The 26,961-nt window shown below is 46.4% G+C and overlaps 2 protein-coding genes and 1 non-coding gene across 21 annotated transcripts in view; 1 reads left to right on the forward strand and 2 right to left on the reverse strand.

Moving 5' to 3' along the window:
- Positions 1 to 26,961, reverse strand: part of KLHL18 (kelch like family member 18) — a 107,612-nt gene that overhangs the window by 35,556 nt on the left and 45,095 nt on the right. For 17 of the 19 annotated variants that reach the window (XM_061128752.1, XM_061128757.1, XM_061128754.1 and 14 more), the window contains one exon: positions 26,760 to 26,854. Coding sequence is in view for 2 of the 19 variants with exons in the window: in XM_061128738.1 (XP_060984721.1) it covers positions 11,532 to 11,660 (129 nt within the window). In the remaining 17 variants the exon portion in view is untranslated. Of the gene's footprint in view, positions 1 to 11,531; positions 11,712 to 26,759; positions 26,855 to 26,961 lie in introns of those variants that run through there. The other 2 variants (XM_061128738.1, XM_061128739.1) reach the window with 2 other exon arrangements.
- Positions 11,673 to 26,961, forward strand: part of KIF9 (kinesin family member 9) — a 40,723-nt gene continuing 25,434 nt past the window's right edge. Inside the window, exons 1-8 of the mRNA XM_061128737.1 lie at positions 11,673 to 12,124; positions 14,948 to 15,045; positions 16,535 to 16,700; positions 18,483 to 18,589; positions 20,890 to 21,114; positions 24,872 to 24,955; positions 25,068 to 25,160; positions 25,904 to 26,051. Of these exons, the coding sequence (XP_060984720.1) occupies positions 11,770 to 12,124; positions 14,948 to 15,045; positions 16,535 to 16,700; positions 18,483 to 18,589; positions 20,890 to 21,114; positions 24,872 to 24,955; positions 25,068 to 25,160; positions 25,904 to 26,051 (1,276 nt within the window). The 5' untranslated portion in view covers positions 11,673 to 11,769. The remainder of the gene's footprint in view (positions 12,125 to 14,947; positions 15,046 to 16,534; positions 16,701 to 18,482; positions 18,590 to 20,889; positions 21,115 to 24,871; positions 24,956 to 25,067; positions 25,161 to 25,903; positions 26,052 to 26,961) is intronic.
- On the reverse strand, positions 23,874 to 24,064 carry LOC133046340 (U2 spliceosomal RNA). Its single transcript, XR_009690477.1, has one exon. It is a non-coding gene; the product is annotated as a U2 spliceosomal RNA (small nuclear RNA).

Raw genomic sequence — 26,961 nt, forward strand, 5'->3', positions numbered from 1 at the left:
AAGAGCCCCATCCAGGGACAGCCAACCGATTTCTGACACATGTGCAAAACCATCTGCGCACCTCACATGGAGAAATACAGTCTTTTTAGCAAATAGGACTGGAGCAATTGGACACCCTTAGAGGAAAAAAAAAAAAAGAACTTTGACATACACTTCAGTTTTTACAAAAATTAACTGATATCTTGAGAGCAAGCCAGCAAGTAGGAAATTCAGGAAGCATTTCTATGTTGCAATCTTGAATAACCGTTTCTTCTTTGGGAAACCTCAATTTTTGCTCTTAAGACTGTCAATTGATTGGATGAGGTCCACCCCATTTTGCAAGGTAATCTGCTCTTCTCTAAGTTTAATTTTTAAACATTAATCACACCTTAAAAGAATATGCTTATAGCAACATCTAGACTGGTGTTTGCTCAAACAACTGGGCACCACAGCCTAGTCAAGCTGACACAAAAATTAACCACTGCACTCAAACAAGCTGGCAGGAATATAAGATGGTACAGTTACTCTGAAAAACAATTTGGCGATTTCTTCTAGAACTGAAAGTCAACTTACCATGTGGCATGGCAATTGTACTCTTGGGCATTTATCCCAGAGAAATGAAAGCTGACATTTATACACAATCCTGTAAATGAATGTTCATAGCACCCTTTCTCGTAATACGTGAAAACGAAAGAACCTAGAGGTTCAGTGGGTGAGTGGTTAAACAAAATGTGGTACATCTGAGCCGTACTCCTCAGATCTATTAAGGAACAAACTATTGATACAACAAATTAGATGACCCTCAAATGCATTATGCTGAGTGAAAAACAGCCAATCTCAAAGGTCACATACTCTGTGATTCCATTTTATATAACATTCTTGAAATGAGAGGTGGGGAACAAATTAGTGGTTGCCAGCAATTAGGGATGGTGGGTGGGAGGGGGGGTGGATATGATGATGAAGGGGCAGCACAAGGGACATCTTTGAGGTCATGGGGCAGGTCTGCACCGAGGAAGCAGAGGTCACCGGTAACCCTGACGAGCAAATGGTGGTTCCCTGACATGATGAACTTACCTGTCCTAATAAAACACAAGTTCCAACAAAGGAGCAATCTGCCTCCTGTTTCCTGGGATTGTCTAGCAATTAACACTCCTTGTATGCTGAATGAATGAAGCTTGTGAATAAATCAACTCGATTTAAAATTGAGTCTGGCCATGTCAGTGCCCATTTTGTTGAGCTCCCTACTGCCTGAGTCAGATCCAAATTCTAAACTGGCCCCCATCTACCTAACCAGTTTTATGCCTCACCATGGCCTCTCTTCTGGGCTCCCCTGGTGGCTTAGACAGTAAAGAATCTGCCTGCAATGCAGGAGACCTGGGTTCAATCCCTGGGTGGGGAAGATTCTCCCCTGGGTGGGGAGAAGGGAATGGCTACCGACTCCAGTATTCTCGTCTGGAGAATTTCACGGACAGAAGAGCCTGGCAGGCTACAGTCCATGGGGTCGCAGAGTCAGGCGAGACTGAGCGACTCACACTTTCATGCCTCTCTCCTGAGCGGCTGCCAATTCCCTTACATGGCCCTATTCCCTTGCCTGGATCCTTATTCCTTACTTTTCTGCCTGGTGATTTACTCCTCAGCCTCTGAAGATCCAGCTCAAATGCTCCCCTTCCTCTGAGGGGCGTCCCCAACTCCCAGCCAGCCGGCTCCCCCATCCCTGCAGCATCTGACATGAGCCTCCAGCACAGAAGACACCACACTATGCTGCCCCTGATGAATGTCTCCCCAGCCAGGCTGAAGAATCTTCCCACGGAGAAAAGGTTGAATCCTAGCACTTAACACAGTGCCTCATTCTGGAGTCCACAGAATGAATCCTAAAATGATTTCATCTAAAAGGTGAGAGCTCTCAGTCCTTCATCTGGGGTATAAGCCAGACAACTTTTGATGAGTTTCGCATCTTTCTGGCTCCGGGCTGGGGGAGCCAGCGGGAGGAAGACACTGGCCCTTGACTAAAGAGAGCGTAAGGAGCGTTCCTCTCTGACCTTATCTGAAAATTCATCAGCTGAAGTAAAAGCCTCAAGAAACAGAGGATAAAGCTTGGGGCCAACCGGCGGAGGGCTTGCCTTCCACGCTAACAGTGCATCTTGGACCCTAGAAGAAATAAACAAGCCTTGCTGCAGTTGTCCAGTTCAGGGCCATGTCTAACACAGGGGTGGGGCTGTGTCCCTGGATAGCTTGCCTGCCAGCCCTGGACTGGGGCAGAAGGATGCTCATCCCACTATTAGCAAAAATGTTTAGTCCTCACAAACCCACGGGGCTGGGAACGAGACAAGTACAACAGAACGCATGGGACTGGTTCAGTCTGGGGTTTTGACGGCTTTTTAAAGCACATCCTGTGAATGGACAGTCACCAAGAACCTACTTACTCTACAGCACACGGAACTCTGTTCAGTGTTGCATGGTGGCCTGGATGGGATGGGAGTCTGGGGGAGAATATATATGTACACGTATGTATAGGTATGTACATGTATATGTATGGTCGGGTCTCTCTGCTGTACACCTAAAACTATAACACTGTTATTTGGCTAAACCCCAATTCAAAAAATGGCTTCCCTGATAGCTCAGTTGGTAAAGAATTCGCCTGCAATGCAGGAGACCCCAGTTCGATTCCTGGTTCTGGAAGATCTGCTGGAGAAGGGATAGGCTACCCACTCCAGTATTCTCGGGCTTCCCTTGTGGCTCAGCTGGTAAAGAGTCCCTGCAATGCGGGAGACCTGGGTTTGATCCCTGGGTTGGGAAGATTCCCTGGAGAAGCGAAAGGTTACCCACTCCAGTATTCTGGTCTGGAGGATTTCATGGACTGTATAGTCCATGGGGTCGCAAAGAGTCGGACATGACTGAGCAACTTTCACTTTCACCAATAAAAAATAAACAACAACAAGAAAGCACAGTGTGAAACCCTCTGTGATGAAGCTTGGGTCTCTCCACTTTAGGGGGCCCCGCTGGGTTAAGTGATTCAGGAAGGGGCTGAGGGAGGAAGTGGTTGACCAGCTAGTACTAAAAAAAGACCTGGGGTTATGGTCCCATGGAATGAGCCAGTCAAGAGCTGGCTAAACATTCAGGCCTGTCCCCACCTCTTTCAAACCCACCTCCGCCTCACCCGTGTCCAGTAGGGAAGGATAGGAGGAAAAAGGAAGACAGGAGGGAGGAGCCCTCAGAAACCACTGAACATCTAACCATACCAACCACATTCTATCTGCAAATGTTTCTCACCAGCTCAGATGCCTGACCGTGAGAATTCAAGTTCAGTCAGCATTCCACCCACCTTCCCAATAGCACCTTCCGCCTGGCTCCCCCATGTCTCACTTGCTCAAGAAACATCCTGCATACACACCTGCAAGCCTGGGCCCTTGAACCAGCTCTCCCCAGGCTGGAATGCCTCTTCCCACCATGTCTGTCTGTCAAAGTCCTATTCATCTTGCAAGGTACCAATGAGACACCATCCTCTTGACAAAACCATCACAAACCCTCTGAACTGGAAGTGTGTGCCATCCCTCAGGCCTCTGGTGATACTGGTACAGTTACAGAACTTACCAGCCTCTGCCTCGTCTCACAGTTAACTGATGTCTATCTATTTCCCCTACCAATCTTTAAAGGCCAAAGAAAGGGGCTGACGCCCACTCATGGCAGGGTGCCTCACGCACGCAGCAAAGCACCACGCACAGCTAAACGCACTGCAGCAACATGCTGACTGAAGGAGTATCTCCAACCTAACGCCAGAGGCCCTGGAGGGGAATTCAGCAAACACTTTGAGAACTTGAAATATGCCAAGGACAGTGTTAGATAATAGATGCTTCCCATGCTTCCAAAGCTCAACGTCTAGAGGGGAAGAAAGATTTTCCCACAGATCTATGTGTTAGTATGCCGAGCAGGGCGTGGGGGGAGGGTGGCAGGTGCAAAGTGTGGAGGCAATGCTTCTCACACTGTCAGGGCTCAGCACACGACAGTCATCAGAGTCTAGTTCAGAAGCTCCAGGGTGGGGCTGAGATTCTGCACTGCTTACAGGCTCTTAGGCAAGGCTGAGGCTGATGCAATGATGCTCCTCTGTGTAAGCAGGTGTTAAAGTAAAGTGGGAGAGGTTAACTAAACCTGGAAGGATATGAGAAAACTGTCACATTTCACACAACATCTCCCCACCGTGATAGGGCAAAAGAAAGCAGATGGCACGGGTCTCCGCCCATACAGGTTGGCAGGGAGTCAGGTGTGCAAATTTAGGACAAGACGGTGCTGAACAGACACAAATGCAAAGTGCTTGAGGGGAACAGAGGAGAGAGTGTTTGGCTGCTTCTCTCCCCTTGAGAAGAGAAAACTACAAAACAACTGTGAGCGTGGGTAGGACTCTGCGGGCCGAGGTGAGCGGGTACTCCAAGCCCGGGGAATACTAGAGCGGAGGCCCAGAAGACAGAGCACTGAGGTCCTAAGACACAGTCAGCAGCTGGAGACCGTGGGCAGCTAGGAGAGAAGGGCAGAGAGGGGCCGGGTCAGAAGGAACTGGAGTACTGAGAACACAGGTGGAGATCTTGAAAAGTTGTCCAGGGCGGCTGTCGACACCCCCAGAACATCCTTAGGCTTCTCCCTCTTAAAGCTCACAGGAGGCAGTTTCATATTTTTGAGAGCAGCTTAGAATAATCAGAGGTTGAGTTAGATCAGCAGTCCTTCCATCCATCCTATGGAGAACCAGCCACTGCCTGCTGCTCCTGCACTCCACCACCCCACGGGACTCCCCACGCCTCACTGACTGAGAGTAACGGCCTATGGACATGGGGGACAAAAGACGAGCTTCACCCAATGTGGGCAAGAGCCCCTCTGAAACCCACCAAGAGCTGAGCAGCTATTCTACTTTCCTGCTCCGCCGACAAGTTTCTAACCTCTGATTTTCTCTGTGGTGTGGAAGAACAGACGTTCCTTCAAGAACAAGCCAGAACTCGTTCTCTCTTGCTCTTAGCATTCTCCCTCCTGAACGGGACAAGAAGAGGAAAGTGCAAACGATACTGTGTGCTTGCTTCATGAACTGTGGAAAATGCATCCTACCTTAGATATACCTGAAGCCTTAGATACACCTCTAAGACCCACTCTGCCTTGCCTTCATTGCTCCTTCATTCATTCATTCGTAGATAAATAAATACTATCTGGCTTCATTCATTCACTTGCTCATTCAACACGTATCTATGAGTCGTACTTTACTGTGCAAGGAACTATGCGGGGCTGGGGGCTGCCTCTCCGATCTTGTGTCCTTTTACTTTTCTCCGGGCCACTCTATTCTTATCACACAGCTGCCTGCTGTCCCCACAAATGCGAACTATGTTCCTGTTTCACTTGTGCTGATTATTCCCTCTGTCTACAATACTCTTCCCTCAGATATGCTCATGGATTCCTCCTTCACTTCCTTCAGGTCTTTTACTCAGAGAGACTGGCTCAGGTCCCTCCAAAAAAACCCAGCACCCAGTCCCCTTACTATCCTTCTTGATTTTTCTCCAAAGCACACGTCACCGCTGGACATTTTATACCTGTTCATTTGTTCACTGTACCCCGCTGGGGAAGGTAAGCTCACACCTGCAGGGGCTCTGCCTGCCCGGCTCCTGTCCCGGCACTTCGGACAGTGCTCGGCTCAGGGGAGGTGCTGACATTATCTGCTGATACCCTGTTGAATGAGAATGAAAGGGAGGCCACTCAGGACAGGACAATGACATGATCGCACCTGAAAACCAATCCCCTGGCTGCACCAGGATCATCCCATAAAGGGTCTGCAGCAATTCTCAGCATGCTGCCAGAGTTAAAGAAACCCTGGGTTAGGAAAAGGTGAAGAGGGTCTGAATTAGGACAGTGGGTTACTGAGCACCTGCTCTGCAGACGCCTCACTAAATGCTGCACTCATAGTCCCTGTTCTCACGGAGTTATAATCCTGTAGATAACTATGTAATTATCATTATTGATAAATGTCACAAAAGGCACCTGAAAGAGAAAGGACGAGATAAAGCCAACCCGAGAGTTTCAGTCCTACATGACTAGATGGATGTGTGCCACCTTTAAATAAAGGGAACAGAAGAAGAGATGGTTTAGAAGAGGCCTCATTTTAGACTTAATGAGCATAAGGGTCAACAGGACACATGGAAATGCAGATCCAGCACTCAGGAGCAAAACAAGATGTGGAAACCTAGATCTGAAAGGCATTTGTAATTTGTAGACTACGCCAAGAAAGATGCTGTTGGAAGACAGGTTAGCATAATGTTTCGCTGATCCTCTAGCTCTGTTAAGATGACGTGACTTTTACATTTTACAAATTGCCACAGAAATAAAAAGCTTATAAAGTGTGTGCCTTACTTAAATGTATATCTCTCAGAAGTTGATTCCTTTTAAGTGACCATTTGAAGTGCAGTCACGGGGCTGAGTTAATAAAAAATGTGGTTCCTACTGGCTGAAGCGACTTACTGCAAACACTGAAGAGTAAGGAAGATTACTCCTTAGCATGAAATGTTTCTGACCAGTGGATCTAGGTACAGAGACAAATTCTGTTTTTAGTGTGTTTCCAGTCACAAAGCACTGTAAGCAATCTCACTGACCCACTAGCTAACAAGTCTTCAGCTTCCGTTTTAACCATTTTTAGATGTACAGTTCAGTGGCATACTGTTGTAGAACCATCACCACCACCTATCTTTAGAACCTCCTCATCTTCCTAAATTGAAACTCGGTACCCATGAAACACTGACCCTGATTCCCTCCTCCCAGGCCCCGAGAAATCGCCATTCTACTTTCTCTTTTTATGAATTTGACTACTCTGGTTACCCCATTTAAGAAGAATCATACAGTATTTGTCCTTCTGTGACCAGCTTATTTCGAAACATAGCATAATGTCTTTAAGGTGCATCCATTTGCGCTTTGTGTTGGAATTTCCTTCCTTTTTAGGGCTGAGTGATATTCCAGTGGATATATGGAATATTATTCCACTGCATGCATGGAACAAAATGGACCACATCTTGTTTATCCATTCACCCACCGATGCAGTACACCACTGGGTTGCTTTCATCTTTTGGATATGGTGAATAATGATGCTATGAACCTGCTTGTACAAATATCTGTTCTTGAGCTTATTTTCCAAAAAAGGCATTTTTGTGTTCTCATCAGATATGCAGCACACTGCCCACACATACTGGGCCGCGCCTCAGCTACTGATTTACCAGGCCTGCCACAAGCCCGAACTCGGGCCTTTACCTTCCCAGCCCTGCACACAGCCAGTCAGGTCCATGGGAACACAGGAGCCATCACGATCTCCTCTGGCCTGCCACTGTGCAAGCAGCTAATCATCCTCAGCTTCCACTGAGACAGAAAGGGACCATGGTGTCTTTGGTTAATACTTCGGAATACTCAGCTTCAAGCTTCAGCTGAGCTGCAAGACTTTAAAGATGAGATACTGGGATTTCTCTGGTGGTCCGGAGGCTGACGTGCTCCCGATGCAGGGGGCCCAGGTTCACTTCCTGGTCAGGGAACTAGATCCCACGTGCTGCAACTAAAAAGATCCCGCAAGGAAGACAGAAGACCCACGTGCCACAACAGAGACCCGGCACAACTCAATAAATAAATATTTAAATTAAAAAAAAAAAAAGAGAGATGCACAACGTAACAGTAGCTTCTCCTATGTCAGTTATCGGTCACAGACCAGGCCAGTCCCTTGATCAACTGCTGTGAGCTGGGAAAAAAAAAAAAGTTTTTCATTTCTGGTTCACCTTTACTCTTTACCAAGAGCTGCTTCCAATCTCTGAAACCACAGAAGTAGACGCTGGGGCAATAAAGCAAGTGTAACCTACTCCACAAGTCTTAAACTTTACAGAGGCCGTATCAGTATACAATAGGGGTCAGCCAATGGGTCTGGCCAACACCTGTTTTTATAAATAGTTTTACTGGACCACAGCCAGACCCGTTCATTTATGTACTATGTACAGCCGCTCCCGTGCTACAACACCCAGAGTTGAATAGCTGCAACTGAAACAGTGTGACCCACAAATCCTAAAATATTTACTATCTGGCTCTTCATAGAAAATGCTTGCCAGCTCCCGGTTCAAACATCTTGGTTCATTCTTTCCTCTCCCCAACTAGAAACAAGTAATGATATGATCCGCTGTTTGGGTAGAAAAGGCCTAAACGGACTGTGGGGAAGTTGGCTGGTTTCTATGCCAAGGAGACAATGGGAATGCCAACAGTCAACAAACCTAAAGTAGGAAGGCAGATGCCATACTTGTAATTCAGGAGGGGCTAGGAACACATCTTTGGAGAAAGGACATGGTCTCATTTTCCATCAATCAACCCACAAGTTGAACCAGGTGTGGCCAAGGGGCAAACAATGGGATCTCATGTACAAAACAATAAAGGAACCACCTGCAGTAAGAAGCATCCCCAAATACAGGCTTCTGACATTCACCCAGATGGCTGGCCAAGCTCCAGAAGCCACAGGATGAACCCAGTCAATGTGGCTCGGTTAGGAACTGATTTTCCAAGACACCTCAGTTGGGCTGCACACAGCAGGCCTTCAAGGCCTGTACGTGCCCAGCTTTAAGACCAAAGAAAGAACCTGAAGTCAGCAAAGAGCCATCAATGGTTTAACGGATAGCGGGGATCTTATATGTCTGAAACAAGGTCTGGAGTGACATCCCACTGTGTGCAGAAGGCAGGCGGGATATGGGGGTAGTCTTCACTCCCGAGTGGAAGGAGATGACCAGTAGCAGGGAACCTGATGTCAGGTGGGCTCATTGGTCACCAGGGAAACCAACAGTGGGGAAACCCCTCGCTGCTCCTTTGATAATCAAGGGGTGAGGGGGCGGGGAATGTGTAGAAAGGTCAGTCATGTGAGCAGGATACAGATGAAGCAGGTACTGGTCGGGCAGGAGATGTACCGAGAGCAACAGAACAGCCATCCTGAGTACCCTGACCATGTAACTCTCTTCCTCCACCTACAGTCGGGCAGCATCAAGCTCTCTCATTCATCTAAATCAGTGTCCAAATTTAACATCACCCCAACATAACTCACAAAAGAGCGAGCAAAACTGACTTTTTGATGAATATAAATTCACGGCACAGGTGCCCACTGTGATATGTGAATATGTGCTCTAATGGAGCACACTCTTCCCCTTAATTTTAACTACTCATCAAAAAAAGGCAAGGCTGAAAAGGAAACACAACTACCTGGAAAAAGCGAGCAGAGAGCCCCAGGGATGAACAATATTCAGAAGCACAGTATTTCCCAATACAGTGTCATTTCCAAATCAAGAGTCAATAAGTCTTAGGTCCAGAAGACTAGCAGAAAAATCCCGTGTCTGTCTCCTCTCCTGAAATAGGAGAGTGATGCTGCACCTGGCCATACACATCACTGTCCTGTGTGCTCACAGAGGACACTGCTGACAGAGGACAGCTTGTTTCCTGCTCTGCTTCATATACCATTAGCAGGGCAGGTGAGTAACCCGACAGAGGATGTAAAAGCATCGCTTCCACCAACCAACAGCTGTGTTGGATCTCAGATAATACAGCTTTGTGCCTTGGGCAATCCCTTAATATCGCTAAGCCCCAGGTTTTTTTCATCTGTGAAATGGATGGCTTTGTTAGAAGACCTCGATGGCTCCTTTTAATATGATTATTCTAGCTCTCTAATTATACCCGAGTAACTCATCACACGACACATGACATAAAAATGGCGTGCACCAACAAGTCCTTACCTCATTTCCTGATATCCTCCTCCACCTACTCTTTCATCACAAAATCAGTACGAAAACAAAATAGGCAAGATTCCAGACTCAAATGTGTGGTCCTTGAAGTCAGCTTCAGTGAAAATTGTGTACTTGGGTTTAGTGAGTTAGGGTGAGGGTTACGTAGTGTGACCATCTTACTCCATCACGTCCTTTTTGCGTCTCTGTGTCCTAGAAGCTTTCCCTGGCTTACCCTTACAGCCTAAATCTTAATCCAAAAATTCACCCCCCATTATTGCTTTTCACCAGTCTCTACTCACCCCAAGTGTTACTGCCACAAGCAGATCATTCTTTTGCTTACAAATCTCTAGAACCCTCAACACCTACTTCCATGTGATCACTGTGAACAAAAAAACCTCTCATTTATATTTATTTTCTCTGTTTCCTTTAGTCTAGCTCATTTTTCTCAAACTTCTCGCTCCCCACAAAAGATGCTGTCCCCTTGCGGTCCACTTCACTCCTCTCCTGGAAAACTAACCTCTTTCAGGAGGGCTTTTATTTTTCTTTCTATTTTTTAAAAATTATTTTTAAAATTTATTTATTTTTAATTGAAGGATAATTGCTTTACAATACTGTGTTGGTTTCTGTCTCAGAAGGGGTTTAGAGTGACGAAAACCTTACGCCAGGCATTATGCAAAGAATACTGCAAGTTTTCTCATTTAATCCTCATACGAATACTAAGAATTAGAAATCATCCCTATTTTTACATTTGGAAAGCTGAAGCTAAGAGAGCTTAGGTAATTTGCCCAAGGATTTTAATCCAAATCCTTCTATCTCCATAGCCACACTCCTAACCATTCTACTTCGCTGTCTCAGGAGGTCTGACTCAGATATGTGGAAGAGGAAGTTTCCTTAACCCGGCGGAAAACAAGAGCACAAAGATCTCTGCATAGTTTTATTTTTTAAACAGGGTCCTTCGCAGATGCTGACATCCTTCTAGGCAAAGCCCAAGAAGGAACAGGATCGCCAGTAGCATCTCCACCCGGAGGGCTCCACCTGGCTCAGCAGCTTGGCCGCGGAGCAGGACAGCACGCCTCCCCAGCAGGAATGGATACAAAAGCACGGGAGGAAGGCTGGGTCTTGCGCCCAGAATGCCATCAAGGAACAGGTGGTTGGGAGAGCCCTGTCCCCACGGGAGGCCATCAGTCCATTCTCCGGGACCTCTGTGGTGCTGGTAGCGAGCCTTCCAGAGTGGGGTCAGGGGAGTGGCCCACCTCAAAAGATTTCCAGATCCGATTTTAAAAGCTCTTATTAAGACACAAGGCAGTAACCTAACAGTCAAGGGCGAGCAATGACTCCTCAGGAAGAGCCCCCGCCTCTATCACACCGCAGCTAACTCGGAGGGGGCACGTCTGTGGTGACAAGAAAAGGTGCTTTGCCGTGGTGGTGCCCATCAGAATGTAGAAAGAGCCGCCGCCCCCTTCCACAGAGCGGCTGCAAGTCCGTTTTTTTTTTTTCCTCGTCTGTGTGACAGAAAAAGGAGGCGGGTACCCCAAGGTCTCCACTCCGAGGGCCTCAGCAGCGCACCTCTTGGCGTTTCCTTCTAAGGTCTGAGACTGAGAGGCTGACCCTATCCGTCTGCCTCCTCAGCCCCAAGCCCCCTCTGCCGCTTAGCACCTCTCTTTCCCCGCGGGTCGCTCTCCCTCCCACCTCGTTTCCCCACCCCTCAGCGCGCTAGACCTCTCTTCCCCGATCCCCCTATATCTCTTCCCTCCCCGTTCGGCCCCCGGGCCTTTCAGCCCCGCGCCGCCCGGCCCCTGGGACCTTGAGCGTCACGTCGCACAGCTTGCCCTGCCGCCGGATCTCCTCCATGACGCCGTAGCCGCGACTAGGCAACTCGGACACGGAGAAGTGCACCAGGTCTTCCAGCTCCTCCGCGCCGTCCTCCACCATCTTCCCCGGCCGCCGCGACTGCGCAGGCCTGGCTGCGCCGGCTCGGAACTAAACTGGGCGGGGCGAGGGCGCGGGCGGACGGCGGCCCGGGGCGCTGGGCAGGCGTCGAATGGGCCTGCCCGGCAGCCGTAGTCTCAAACTGCTCTCCGCCGGAAGCCGGACCCGCGGTTTCCCGGGTCTTGCGGTTCCGTTCCCCAGCTACCCCGACCTGGCTTCGTGCCTGCAGCTCCCACAGTCTTTCTGGATTAATCGGTCCCATCGCTCGTCCTCCTCTTTCGGCCCTGACCTAATACGTATCGCAACAGAGGACCGCGGACTTCGTTTCCGCCACCACCTCGTACTTCCGGAACCAAAGCGGCCCGTTGCCATGGCGACTGTATACACAGGCTGGCAGCAGCGCTGCCGGTATTCCGTAGCTACTAATGCAGCGGTCCGGCTGGGAGAGGGCTCCTGCTTCCCGAGCGGTGAGCAGGGGTCACGCGCGCTCGGGATGGGGAGAAGGGAGGCTGGAAAGGGCAGGGGGGGGTGTCCGTCCGGTGACGGGCAGCTGCTGGAATCTGAAGACCGCTCCTCGCGGGAGTTCCCCGGCTTGGCTCGCTGGTCTCCTCCACCGGGCGGGGGAAGGTGCGGTGTCAAGGGCATTCTTTCAGACTTTTTGCCGCTTAGGGCCTTCGGATCTAAATTCCCTGGTTTCACGAAGGTCCTGCGTCGCGCCTGAGGTTCAGGGACCTCTGCTTTTCTGGACCCTTTTTTATTCGTCGGTTTTCTAACTAGGGAAGACAGGGAAGCCTGGCGTGCTGCAGTCTATGGGGTCGCAAAGAGTCGGGCACGACTAAGCGACTGAACTTACTTTCTAACTAGAGAGGGCTTCGGGATTACCAGTCCCGACCCTTTGCTTTATAAATACAGAAACCGCTCCAAAGAGACACAGAAATGGTCCCAAGGCCTATCGCCTCCCAGACTCCACACAGAGGTCCAGCCCGTTGGGTTAGAAAAAGGAGAAAGGCCAGTTCGGCGTGGGTCCGAGTTTGGGGACTAAGATGCTGTTGCCTTTTCGGTGGCTGTGATTGTTCTCCTTGAGAGTCTGTTCTGGACAGGAGCGCTGGAGGACAGGAAGCCATCCGAACCTCTCCTTTTCTCGTTTTTAGGGGTGCTGGGTGGCGATCTGTTCATTCTCACCCCTAAAACAACTGAGGAAACTGTGAGCCTCTAAGCAGAGACGGCTCCTGGTGACTACTCAGAGGTTCACTTATTTACACCAGAAATATCTAAGGGTGGTGTCCATGAGGGGAGGCATTCCCCACAAGGTCCTAGAGAGAAGGACCCTACTAAAAGGGAGAGCGTGGTGAGGAGCTGAGATGGCTTTTTCCAAATGGTGCCTGGAAACCTGGTGTCCTCCTGGAAGTGCTGTGGGCTCAGGGGTTGGTGGTGGTGAGGGAAGGGAGTGACATCTTGTGCCCTTTGGGACTCTCTCAGTAGTGACTGAAGATGGACCCACACATGGAGATTCAGCCACCCTCTGACTTCCAGCCATGACCACCACCACCAGTCACCATTTCTTAAGCACCTGCTCTGTGCTTGGCACTGTTGTGGACTTAGAGGGGGGATTCAAACAAGATAAAAGGCACCATCCAGTCCTTCAAGCAGCTTGTCATTTAATTTGGGAGCTGAAACTGTCTCAAATGATGCGGTCTAAGAACAGTAACAAGCATTATTTCAGTAAGTGCAAGATGGCATGCATGGGGTCCCTAAGTGTCTGGTGTTTGAGGGGCTGCTGACTAGTGGACACACAGGAGGCATGCAGTTAACAGAGAAGGTTTGTCTGAGGAGAATATGGCTCCTGGCATACCTGGAGCAATGGCGCGAGCAAGGGGAGAATTGGGAATCACAGATAGAATAGCTGCATGTGCATGTGCATGTTGGCAAATTCCTGGGCAGAAAGGGGGCAGGCTCTGAAGGGAGGGTGATGCTTGGAGCTGGCCTGTGGTGCTCTTGGGCTGTCTGTGGGTAGGGGCTGCCAGGAGGGAGTTTTAGGCACCTGCCCCCAGAACATGCTCCTTTTCAGAGGGCACCCTGGACAGCATCTTAACTTCCCTGAGCAGGAGGATGGGCCCTCAGACCGGTATGGGGAACTTTAGAGAGTGACACTGCTTGCCTAAGTCAGCACACCTCCCTCCACTCTCCACTTTCCCAATAGCCTAGATCAAGGTGAACCTGGAGATGAGATAATCTCTTCAGTTTTCGCAATTCCTCAGTCCTGTCAGAACTACTTTGGGACTTTTTATTTCTAGAGCTCAATCTTGCAAACAAAATTTTTAGACCTGAAATGGGACAAGGCATGATCCTTACTCACCTGAATACCTTTCACATTCATTTTCTAAAAATGGAAAGATTTTTAGGTTTCCTTAGAATTTTTTGACATTTTCTCTCAGTACTTCATCTTCTGTCATCAGTGTATAATAGGCACCTAAAGAGCTAATTACATTTTAAGTTCCTCCTTAAAGCAGTAAAAATCATTGATTATTCTATTTAATAACTCTCTTTGCTTCTCCACTCTTGATTAATGTTCCCTACCAAAGTCCACCTACACTTTGCCTTCTTCATTGTATTTTCCTCTTAAAATACTTACTATGAAATGCATTAGAACTAATTTTTTTTCATTAACATACCTTACCTGAGATGTAGCACCTCCTCCTCTCTCTCCATTAGACAACATAGATCAGAAAAAAGACTTCCTGGAAGTATATTTAATGGAGCCTGCAGTCAAATATTCTTTCTTCTCCACCACTCCATTGATAGAAAAATCAGTTCCCTACCTCCTCTGCCTCTCCTAAAACCTATTTGTGTGTGTTCTTATCATTTTCAGGTAGACACACATATGTATTCCTTCATTTATACTATCATGAATAATTACCATGTGTAATAAAAATGTTAAACACTGAATGTAGTGTCATCAAATAGGATGAAGGCTTAAAGCTGTAAGTGACAGGGAGGGAAATTAGGCCACTGAAGGGAGCATTCTTTTTGTTTTGTATTTTGGTCTCTTAGGGGGTCGGTGGAGAATGGTGAGGCACCTGATAAAGTTGAAAGTGCACAGACTTGTTGAGCAGGATCCTGTGGGCAGAGCACTGAAATGCGAGGGGGGCAAAAAGGAAGGCTGGCTGTCAGTGAGAGGGGAAAACATGGACCACACATCATGCTTTCCAATCTCTTTGATCACTGACATCTCCCTTCTAATGGCTGTTTGAGGATGACTACTGAAAATGTTGCTGTTTTCTTCTTTTTAGCTAAAATGGGTTCTAGGAAAAAAGTTCACGCATTTGTCCGTGTCAGACCCACTGACGACTTTGCTCATGAAATGATCAAATACGGAGATGACAACAAAGTAAGTGCAGTTGTGTTTGCCTTCACCTGCCTGAGAATCTCTCACTGCTTTCTCACTGCACTGTTTTCAGACACCCTTGTAAGGACCAGGACAGAACTGGTAAAAGTTCAGATGGAATCTAGAGTCCTTCAAGTCCAGAGCGCTCCCCCCACCAATGCTGTCAATGAGGAAGCTCATGAAACTCCCATTTTTATTGCCTTTTTGGTTAGTAGTTTACCTTTATCCTTGTGTCTGACACTGGAAGGTGACATTTGTCCACACTCATAAAACTTTCTGGTGATCAGATCTCCCACTGTACAATCTCCCATGGAGTACAGTAGAAATGTTTTCAGTTGATTATTGTTAAACTTACTAAAGAGTGGGAGAAACACTTATGGCGAGAACTGGAAAGATCTATCCCTTCCCATGTCCTCACCAGTGTCTGAGGACTATTCTGAAGCCTGAGACAGATTTAACACACCTTGAGCGTTAGGGAATGCTTTTATTCAGCAAACATTTGTGGATCTACTATGGGCAGCATGGAGACATTGTTCAAGGGAGCAATTCAAATGTCAACTTTTCAAGCTTCTAAAGTCCTAGCAGTCAGAAAGAAACTCAGGTGCAGCCCTGTGAAGTGCACCCTGCTGGACTTGGATTCAGTGACCCTGAAGCACAGAACATTTAATGTATGAATGGACCAAGCCCTGCTCTGTTGATCTTATTTTTTCTGCATGTCTTGGCTTCTGGATTAAGACAGCCAGTGTAAGAGTCCAGTGAGAGTCCATTAACATCAGAAGTCCTCATTTCAAAGATTGGAATCTACCATTAACCTAACCCAATATATTTCTAAACCAGCTGCTGCCACAGAGTCTTGCCATAGAGGGGTCTAAAAATCTAAAAATAAAATTTTTAGAAATCTTTGCATCTGAAAACGTGCTGATTACAAGTCGGTAGTCATGCTTGATTTAGTGCCAGTGAGTTACTATGTCGGAAGAGTCCAGCGCCTTTCCTGTGGCTATCATTTCTTCATTGCTCACCGTGGCCCATAGCATGTGAGGGAGTGGGTGCTCACCACAACGCTGAGGGAGGCCTCGCCTCCAGCCACCAAGGAGCTAGGGCTCTAGCCCAGGCCTCCATTCCCAAGCCCACTGTTCTCTCTGGCCTGTTTCAAGGCATTCCTGTGCTTATTGGACTTACCTAAAACTTGTTTAATGAGAATGTGACAAATATGCTTCACCCCATATCACAGATGAGGGAACCAAGACAAACGGCACCCTGTCCACTAGGGTGAGATGTGCTGAAACCAGCCTGTGCTCCCGTCTCCTGCTCCTTCCACCCTGAGGGTGTATGGCCTCCCCGAGGTGGCTGCCTTCCCCCCATCCCGAAGGTCATCCAGGATGCATGCAAGTTCCTGTTCTTCCTCAAGTTCACCTCCTGTTTCCTCCAGGTCAAGCCTTGGCTGCCGTTGACTTTTATACCAGTTTCTTAACAAGTCTTTGTTTCTTCCTAGACCATTGATATTCACTTAAAAAAAGATACTCGGAGGGGAGCTGTCAATAACCAGCAGACAGACTGGTCATTCAAACTGGACAGAGTTCTCCATGATGCCTCCCAGGACTTGGTTTACGAGATAGTCGCGAAGGATGTGGTTTCTCAGGCCCTCAATGGCTTTAACGGTAATTTAGTTAATCAACTGTTGTTTTAACGTAAGAACCTGGGGAACACCCCCACCCAGGAAGAGGTACAAGGATTTTATGGTGAATAAAATAAACTACAATTTCTGTTACTAACTTTTGTTTATTTGTCTCCGTGCTCTTATGATGGAAAATTTTGATGACATGGTGGTCATGGCTTGACCCATGGTCCTGGGTTCCTACCTTCATAGGACGATTTAATGACCCTGTCTCTCTATAGGTCACGGGGATTCAACTATTATCCTGTTCCAAATTCCTCGAATGTTAGTTTTGAAACAATGTCTTTATGATAAATTTGATGGAGTCAAACAGTTTTCTCTTGGCTACCTGCTAGGAGCTATTTCCATTTATCCTACCAGCACAATCAATCTGTTCCATTCCAGTATTAGTTTATTTACATATATCACTAAAAACTTGAGTAGAGTTTGATATTCTTAAAGTAAAAGCTTAACAAAAAAGCCATTTAGCAAATTAAAATTTATAGGGAAATTTGTACAAACTTGTTCAGTCTAAGATTGTTTTAAAATCTTAAGATTTTGAAATCCTTAGAAAAAATACATCACAGTCTGTAGACTGCCTGTCTGGTGGCTCCTGACTAGCATGTTCCCCTCTTGCAAGTTTTAGGTCTTCTGTTTAAAAGTCAGTTGAGTGTAGATGCCCAAACATTGTAGCCTGTGTGTGATATATAGGTGTGGTCCTCATTCGTCCTGAGGGGATGTGGCCCTGAGGAAGTAGAGACAGAGGAGCTAAGGCCCAGGGAGGCTAAGAGTCATGGGCTCTGGGTGCTGTGGAGCCACAAATGGGCTCTGAGTCCCAGCTAAACTGATTCCTCCTGCACATTCCTGCAGGATTAAAGATACTGTTTCTGACTCCAGTGCAGATGCTGAATTCAGGCCCCTTGTGTAAAACCTACCAATCCCAGGAACTAGAGCACCCATGTGGAAAAGGTGGACACTGATTTCCACCACCCAATGTTGCCTGGGCATTTCTGCTGTGTGAATACCTACAGAAGCAGCCTTTGGGTTGGGTCTGGTTCAGGCTGCCCAAGTCAGGAGGAAGAGCAGATGGGAACTAGAGCCCAAGGTGACTGGTTTATGTCCCATAGCCTGGTGGTGATGGTAGACCTAAAGCACAAGTGAAGTGCAAGTGAACGTCTTTCCAGAGGGCACTGGGACAGATCAGGACCTAGTCACGTTATTTGGTTTCTGAAAGTGGCCTGGGACCAGCTTTAGTCTTGTGGGAATGTGCTGTCTACAAAGAATTCTCACCAGTAACAGAAAATGCCCTTCCCACTCCCATCTCTTCCTGGCGATTTTGAAAGCTCTTCTTTCTTTCTGTCTGGGCAGCCTCATAGGGAGACCTAGCTCTGAGAGCCTGGCTATCCATGGTCTTGCTGAAGAAGGGCTGACTTCAATGCTCTCATCACCCTCATCTTGCTAGGAAAATTCCCAGGTCCTCTGTAGCCTGGAATTCCCTGCTCTCCTCAGAAGCCCTAGGATCAGATCCCCTCTTGGAAAGGGAAGCAGTAGAGCCCTCAGTGGACCACAGATTCAGAGCAGCTGCCTGTGTTCTGACCCGTAACATCCTGTTTCCCTGCTCAGCCACTCACCCTACATGGCAGGAATTCCCGATGTCCTTAGCTACTCCTGATGGCCACCTTCACACCAGGGTTCTGGCTGGCGCTGGGCATGCTGGGGGAGGGAAAAGCTGTCCTTAGATCTATTTTCCTGGATGTCACCGAAATGTGTTTTGAAATATTTGCAGGCACTATCATGTGTTACGGGCAGACAGGAGCTGGCAAGACGTATACCATGACGGGGGCAACTGAGAATTACAAGCACCGGGGGATCCTCCCTCGTGCCCTACAGCAGGTAGAGCGTGGGCCCATGGGTGGGATGGCACACAGAAGCTGTCCATCCCAGGCCAGCTGCTGGAGCCAGTGGGATCCAGGCCTCCAAGGAGCTGCAGCCTGTAGGGGAGACAGGTTATGCATGGTGGAGTGTGTGTGTGTGTGCGTGTGTGCGTGTGTGTGTGTAACCTAAGAGTTTGCGTTCCAGACTCTGACCGACTCCCATGCTAAGCTTGTTTCCCATTTGGTAAAGAGTGAGTCGGATGTGCAGACTGGCTTCTTGCTGCTTTGTTGGTCTGTGGCCCTGTAACAGAGGATACGGAGGACCTAGTTCTGTTCCTTCCTGGCTTTAATAAGGGGGAGGGACCATTGCAGAGCTTCCTTACTGGCCTGCTCTGGCTTCTTCCACCACCATCACCCCAGAAAGAGCAAAGGGAAGGAGCAGGGCACGACATGAGCTTTCAGGACCGAGTCAGCCCTGGGAGTCTGGGAAGTGTGACTGAAGACAGGACAGAAGGGCCTTCCTTTGGAGTCTGCTAGCCTGTGTTCTGTGAGGACCCTCGTTTTGGAGGTGGGAGGCAGAGGACTGTTCCCTAAAAGACAACTTGAGGTTTTATAGCCCTGTCCAATAGGAAGTGAAGTTGCCCCTCTTGTGCATAATTTTTGAAGCAATATCCTTAACATCCCACTGTCAATGCCTCAGCATCTTAGACCTTGATAATCTAGCTCGGTGCTGCCCAACAGAAATATAATGTAACTCACATATGCAGTTTTAGGTTTTCCAGTAGCCACATTTTAAAAAGTAAAGCAAGTGAAATGAATTGTGGCTTAGCTGGTAAAGAATCCACCTGCAATGCGGGAGACCTGGATTCGATCCCTGGGTTGGCAAGATCCCCTGGAGAAGGGAAAGGCTACCCACTCCAGTATTCTGGCCTAGAGAACTGAATGGACTATATAGTCCATGGGGTCGCAGAGTCAAACATGACTGAGCAACTTTCACTTAAATGATATATAATATATGATAACACATTTTATTTAACTCAATATAGCCAAAATATCATTTCCATATGTAATCAATGTGAAAATTACTGAGATATTTTACATTCTTTTTCCTTACACTAAGTCTTTGAAATGTATTTTACATGGGCTTCCCAGGTGGCTCAATGGTAAAGAATGCGCCTGCAAATGCAGAACATCCAAGTTCAATCCCTGGGTTGGGAAGATCCCCTGGAGAAAACAATGGCACCTGACTCCAATATTCTTGCCTGGAAAATTCCACGGACAGAGGAGCCTGGCAGGCTATAGTCCACCGGGTCACAAAGAGTTGGACATAACTTAGCAACTAAATAGCAACAACGTATTTTATACTTACAGCTCATTTCATCCTTTTTTTGGCTGTACTGCACAGCATGTGGGATCACAGTTCCCTAACCAAGATTGAACCCACATTCCCTGCATTGGAAGCATGGAGTCTTGAGCACTGGACCACCAGGGAAGTCCCCATTTCAATTTAGACCCTAAATATTCATCAAAAATAGTTTCTCTGTATTTAGATTTCATGAAATTGACAGTTGAAAGGGTGGACTTATAAACGCAAGTTGTTCCAAACATACTTAAAAGTTTATCAGTAATTGAATTTAGTATTAGTTTGAATTATTTAGTTAAGATTAAATAAGATTCAGTTCCTCACTTGCGTGAGCCACGTTTCAAGTGCTGGGCAGCCCCCTGTGGCTAGCGTGCACAGCACAGATCTAGCCTGTTAGGATAAGGGGGGGATTCAGGGATCATCCAGCCCTGCTCCCCATTTAACAAATAAGAAAGTCAAGGTCCAGAGATGGGGAAAAGACCAGCCCAAAGTCACCTGCTGATAAGCACTGGGGAGGGTAGTAGGAGTTGAGAAGGCTGAGTTCTGGCTTGGCTTTTCCCCTTATTAGCTGAGCAACCACAGATGGGTACGGCCCCTGCCCTGCTTCAGTTGCAGTGGAGTTAAGAGGATAGAATTGAATAATGGATGTGAAAGAAGCGTCTATGTGGTAAAACTCCACAAAATGATATTTTCACTTCACAGTCTTTTCCGTTCATCATGCCTCTACTTCTTGAGACTGTATAATTATTAGCCAATCTGTAAGTCAGGCCTCAAAAAACTACACGATGATAGTGAATATCACCCGGTGAACTACTAGTTGTTGATGATGACCATCACAGTAACTAGACCATAAATTCTTCCAGGGTGAGGGTTCTCTCCTGAGGTAAGAACTCCTCTAATCCTGGCTGGTCATTGGAGTTCTGGTCTCGGTGACTGCTGTCCAATCTCCCATCTAGGTTTTTAAGATGATTGAAGAACGTCCCACACATGCCATTACTGTGCGCGTTTCCTACCTGGAAATCTATAATGAGAGCCTGTTTGATCTCCTATCCACGCTGCCTTACGTTGGACCCTCAGTCACACCTATGACCATCGTGGAGAATCCTCAAGGGGTCTTCATCAAGGGCTTGTCGGTCCACCTCACAAGTCAGGAGGAGGATGCATTCAGCCTTCTCTTTGAGGTGAGATGATCAGGACCACAGGTGCCTTCTTCCTTACTGTTTCTCTCTCCCTTCTTTCCTTTTGTTCCCCTTTTCCTCCCTCCTTCTTAGTTTCTTACTTACTTTGATAACCAGAATTAAAATTAATATATGCTTGTTTAGCAAGTTCAGATAATAATGAAAAAATATAGAAGCAAAAAAGAATTCACTCATCTGTTTTCTACATATGGCAATAATAATGTGTGTATATATATATATTTAAAATATTTATTTATTTGGCTGCACCAGGTCTTAGTTGCAGAATATAGGATCTTTAGTTATGGCATGTGGGATCTAGTTCCCTGACTAGGGCTCAAACCCTGGGCCCCTGTATTGGAAGCGCAGAGTCCTAACCACTGGACCACCAGGGAAGTCCCAATAATGTATATTTTGGCTTAATAAATTTGGCTTCTAGTCTTTTTTTCTCTTGAAGTTTTTCTTTATTTAGTTGAAACTGTCCTTTAAAAAGTTAACCGTGGGCATTTGTGATATAGAAAAAAATAAAAATTAATGTCCTTGAAATATAAAGGCTCTTACAAATCAATTAAAAAAAATTCCCTGGGATGTGTTATTCTTTTTAAAATCATGTAGATTAAAATTCTTATGCATTGCTGGTGAACTATAAAGTGCTATAGCCATTTTGGCAGTTTCCTAAAAAGTTAAACATTAATTTTTTCATGGGACCTAGCAATTCTGCTCCTAGAAATCTACCCAAGAGAAATGAAAATCTATGTGCACACAAAGACTTGTACACAGATATTCATAATAAGATTATTCATAATAGCCAAAGACCAGAAATAACCAAAATATTCATCAACCGGAGAATGGATAAGTAAAATATGGTACATCCAGACACTAGAAAACTAGTGATAAAAAAGAAATGGAACATTGGTACATGCTACGACATGGATGAAATTCCTCCTCCCTCCCCGGAAAAATGCTAAGTAAAAGAAATTTAAAAAGGTCACCTTTTTAAATGTAACATACATTAGTATGACTGCATTCATTTGAAACGTCCTGATAGCCACATCTATAGAGACAAAAAGCAGATTAGTAGCTGCCTGGGGGAGGGGAGCAGGAAGTGACTGCAAATAGGCCTGAGAAAACTTTTTTGGAGTGATGCAACATTTTAAAATTAGAATTGTGGTGATAGTGACACAATCCTGTAATTTTACTGATTTTAAAAATCACTGAACTATAATACTTAAAATGGTGAATCTTACAGTATTTAAAATATATGTCAAATAAAAATTTTTTAAAAAGTCATTTAGGTGTCCTCAGAGGTGATTTAAACACAGATCCCTTGCATGTACACAGAAGAAAGAGCCTGCCAGGAGGCAGCAAAAACACATTCTCATCTTATTGCTGTTCCTAACATTTCACCATGAAGAATGATGTTTGCTGAAAGTTTCTTGGCTTAAGGTTAAAGAAGGTCCAAGTTTGTGAAGAGTTTATCGTGAATAAGTATTCATTTATACCTGTAGAAGTAACTGGGCTTCCTTGGTGGCTCAGTGACAAAGAATCTGCCTGCTAATACAGGAGACGCGGGTTCAATCCCTGGGTCAGGAAGATCCCCTGGAGGAGGAAATGGCAACCCACTCCAGTATTCTTGCCTGGAGAATGCCAAGGACAGAGAAGCCTGGTGGGCTACAGTCCATGGGGTCGCAAAGAATCAGACACGACTGAGCAACTAACACTGGAAGCAAGCACTCTCCTGACTTGTAATCATTTCCTTGGTCTTCATTAGGGCTTAACCACCTGTAGCATAACACATTTATATCTCCTCAAATAGTATAAGTTAACCTTCTTGGAAATTTGTATAAAAGGAATCATATAGGATGAACTGTCTTATTTCTTTTACCTACTGTTTATGTGCAATTCATCTGGTATTATTATATGTTTTTCACTTTTATCATATTATATTGTGTGAGTATACTACAGTTTAGTTATCCATTCTACTTCAGATGGACAGTTGGGTTTTACTAATTCAGGGATATTTCAGACATGCCACTAGGAACTAGAACTAGGAACGTTCTTGTATGTATATCTGATGCACATAAGCATGAATTTCTCTAGGTAAAGCCAAGAACTGTAATTGCTAGGTCACAGAGAGTATGTGTCTTAAGCTTTCTTAAACGATACCAATAATGGCATACTCCCTCAACAGGTTGTCAGAATTCCCATTATTCTGATCCTAAAGTTTTGACCAGTCTGGCTGGTGTGTAGTGTCTCCCATTATGGCCCCATTTGGGTTTTATTTCCCTGATTACCAATGAGATTAGGGACCTCATTATGTGTTTATTGATTTGGATTTCCCTGTTCATGTCTTTTGATTATTATCTTTACAGATGTCTTTTTATTTCCTCGTTTGTATAAATTATAAATTCTGAAAACTAGTTCTTTTCTCAGTTGTATGTATTACAACTGTTTTCTATCTCCTGTGACTTGTCTTTTTTTCTTGATATGTCAATTTGGTGAATAAATGTTCTTAATTTTAGGTTAGTTGAATGTGACAGTGAGACCTTGGGGATGTAGCCTGGGAGCCTGCCGGGCGTCCTCCCCAGCGCAGGGCCTCCCCTCCTCTTCAGGTGCTCCACTCTCCGCAGGGGAAGGCAGTACCACTGATGTGGGGTTCCTTCATAGCACTTCTCAGGGTCCTTTAAGGAGACAGGAGTCCCTCCGTATGAATCTTTTTTTTCTAAGTACAGCCAATTCTACCATGTCTCCTTTTTTTTTTTTTTTATGGGTGCACCGTTCCTGGAAGTACTGCAATACCAGGTCGATGGGTGGAGTGGACGGAGCAAGCTCCTATTCCAGCTCCCAGCTCCAAAAATCCATTTAATATATTGTCCTCGGACAGAGGACGTATCAGATATTAAACTGATAAGAACAGATACTACACTTGATCTTAGCCAAAAGGCCGAGAAGCGATACCATTTCTCCTTTTAAGTATATTCTGGTCATAGTGCCAGTCCTGTGAATTAGAGGCAAGGGCTGTCTCTTTAAAGATACAAATTACTGATTTTTTCCTAATGTTTAAATGTAATTCATGTTCACTTTACAAATATGGAAGCATAACCTGTATATATAAAAGATCCACCTATAACTCCAACCTGGAAGTGACCATTATTAACATTCTGGTAGCACCATCTCTTTATTCTTTCTTCTATGAATGCTTCTGCATTCCTCAGACTGTACCATCGTCTGATTTTGCCGTTCATTTTGTTAATGAGGTGTATTACACTGATTGATTTGTGTATATCAAACCATCCTTGCGTCCAGGGTAAACTCCATTTGGCTGTGGTGGACAGTCCTTTCATCGTGCTGTTGAAGGCAGTTTGCTCCAGTTTTTGGATTCTGCATTATTGTTATTAAAAGCTATTTGCCAGCATTCTTCTGGTCACATAACATTGTTCTCCAGATATATCATTCCTGAATTGTTGGATATGTAGGTTGGTTATGACTCAATATCCATGAACATTTTTTAGGCTCATAATTTTTGTTGCCACTTTGCTTTTCAGAATGCTATTATACAAATTCACATGTCGCTAGCAGTGAGTGAAAGTATAGGTCTGGACTCCAATTTGTCTTCTGTTCTACTAGTTTATAAATCAGATTTCCCTGGAAGGCCTGCCTGAGGGCTGTGATGTAAAGATCATTTCTGTATAGTTAAAAAATGATTCAAATGCCTTGTTATTTCAATATGTCAAAATGTCTACATGTTTTCTCTCTTCTTCAGGGAGAGACTAACAGGATTATAGCCTCCCACACAATGAACAAGAACTCATCCAGGTCACACTGCATTTTCACCATCTATGTGGAGGTAAGTACAAGCTCTTTGAGTAGCTTGGAAAGGAAGGTCGATTCCCACAGAGCCTGTTCTGTAAGAAGCTTCTCACTGTGACAACCTAACCTCTGTTTTGGGTGTTTCACAGGCCCGTTCACGGACCTTATCAGATGAAAAGTACATCACTTCCAAAATTAACCTGGTGGATCTAGCAGGCTCGGAGAGGCTGGGGAAGTCTAGGGTAAGTGGGGGAGCAGGAAGTTCCTCCTCAACAAGCCATGGCCCTGTCTCCAGCTTAGTGTCTATGTGCGTGGACTGTCCCTCATTGGGCATTCGTGAGCACCGTTCCTAGCTAGGCGCAGTTCAGTGTGGTGACAGAACTAGCAGGGGTGAAACAGCTGCATCAGAGAGGCAGTTCCTAGTTGGCAGGACTGTTGTAAATGCTAAATGAGATGATGGCTCCTAAATTCTCAGCAAAGTGCCTGGCAGGCAGTGCTCAGTCAGTGCTCCATGCTCTTATTAGCATTTCTCTGTGCATGAGTGTTCATATGATGAATATTTGCATGAATTTTTCATCTCACATACATATTCATATGAGTATTAGCATAAGTATTCAGAAGAGCATTCAGAAGAGCATTCAGATGAATGTTTGTATTTGTGTGTTGAATGAATGTTTGTATATTCCCAGGATTATTTGCTCAAATATCTGCACAAATATTCCCCTGTATGTTCATAACAGTGTGACTCTTAAGGGAGTATTCATATGAATATTCACACAAGTATTCACATTCATATGAGCATTCACTCATGAATATCTGCATCAGCATTCCTGGGAGTGTTCCTATTAGCCCGACATGGAGTACAAGACAGGAAGAGAAGATCCTGCTTCTGGGCAGGAGGCTCTGGCCTGGCCTCAGACCTGCAGCGTGTTTGTGGGGCAGCCTCTCCACTTGGCCTGAAGCAGAACTGACCTTTGGTTTGTAGTCTGAGGGCCGAGTCCTGAAGGAAGCCACCTACATCAACAAATCGCTGTCATTCCTGGAGCAGGCCATCATTGCCCTCGGGGACCAGAAGCGAGACCACATCCCCTTCCGGCAGTGCAAGCTCACCCACGCCCTCAAGGACTCATTAGGTGAGGGGTGGATGCGGTGCAGGGAGGAGGGACAGGACTGGCCTGTCTGCTGCTGCTGGTAATGGAATTGCTCCCTCCCCGCGGCATGGACTTACCTGCAGCCTTTTCACAGTGACCTCAGACACACCTGGAAAGGCACAGTCAAGCCCAGTGCCCTCTCCTGTCCCCCATGCCATTCTGCCCCCTCCTCAGAGGCTTTGCCTAAGCTCTGGCCTCTACTGGGGGCACCCTCTCGTGTCCCCCCATCCCTGAACCAGCTGGCAGAATCCTTCATCGCCTTGAAGCCCCAGGTGGAGGGCCTCTCCTGTGAGGTCTTCCCTTTCCTTCAGCCTCCCTGATTGAGGAGCAGGGGCTGTGTCTTGTCATCCTGTGTTCCCAGGCTTTCGCGTTGGGCCTGAAGGTAGGTGTGTGATTATTAACTGTGTGTCCCCCATAAGCAAAGCCCTGGCCCCAGGCCTCTGCCCTGCCCCAGCCATCTCGCCTCTGCTTTCTCCCTAGCTCCTCTTTAGGTACATTTGGCGGCCTCTCCCTCTTCTCTCCTTCCCCTTGCCTCCCAGGCTTGTGCCTGCTTTTGTGTGTCTTCTCTGGCCCTCAGTCGGGTCAGGCTGCTAGAACAAAATACTATGGACTGGGACTATGGACAAGCATATGCTATCTCAAAGAACTATGGACTGGGGCGCTCACACTATGCAGACATCTGTTTCTCACCCTCGAGGCTGGAAGTCCCAGATCAAGGTCCAGCAGGAATGGTTCCTGGTGAAAACTGTCTTCCTGACTTGTAGATGGCCGCTTTCTCCTTGTGTCTTCACATGACCAAGAGAGAGAAAGAAAAGAGAAAGATCACAAAGAGACAGAGTGCTGCTCTCTCTCTCTCTTCTTTTAAGGGCACTGATCCTATCATGGGGCTCCA

Source organism: Dama dama, chromosome 24 (assembly GCF_033118175.1).
Source record: "Dama dama isolate Ldn47 chromosome 24, ASM3311817v1, whole genome shotgun sequence".
NCBI classification, from domain to species: Eukaryota; Metazoa; Chordata; class Mammalia; order Artiodactyla; family Cervidae; genus Dama; species Dama dama.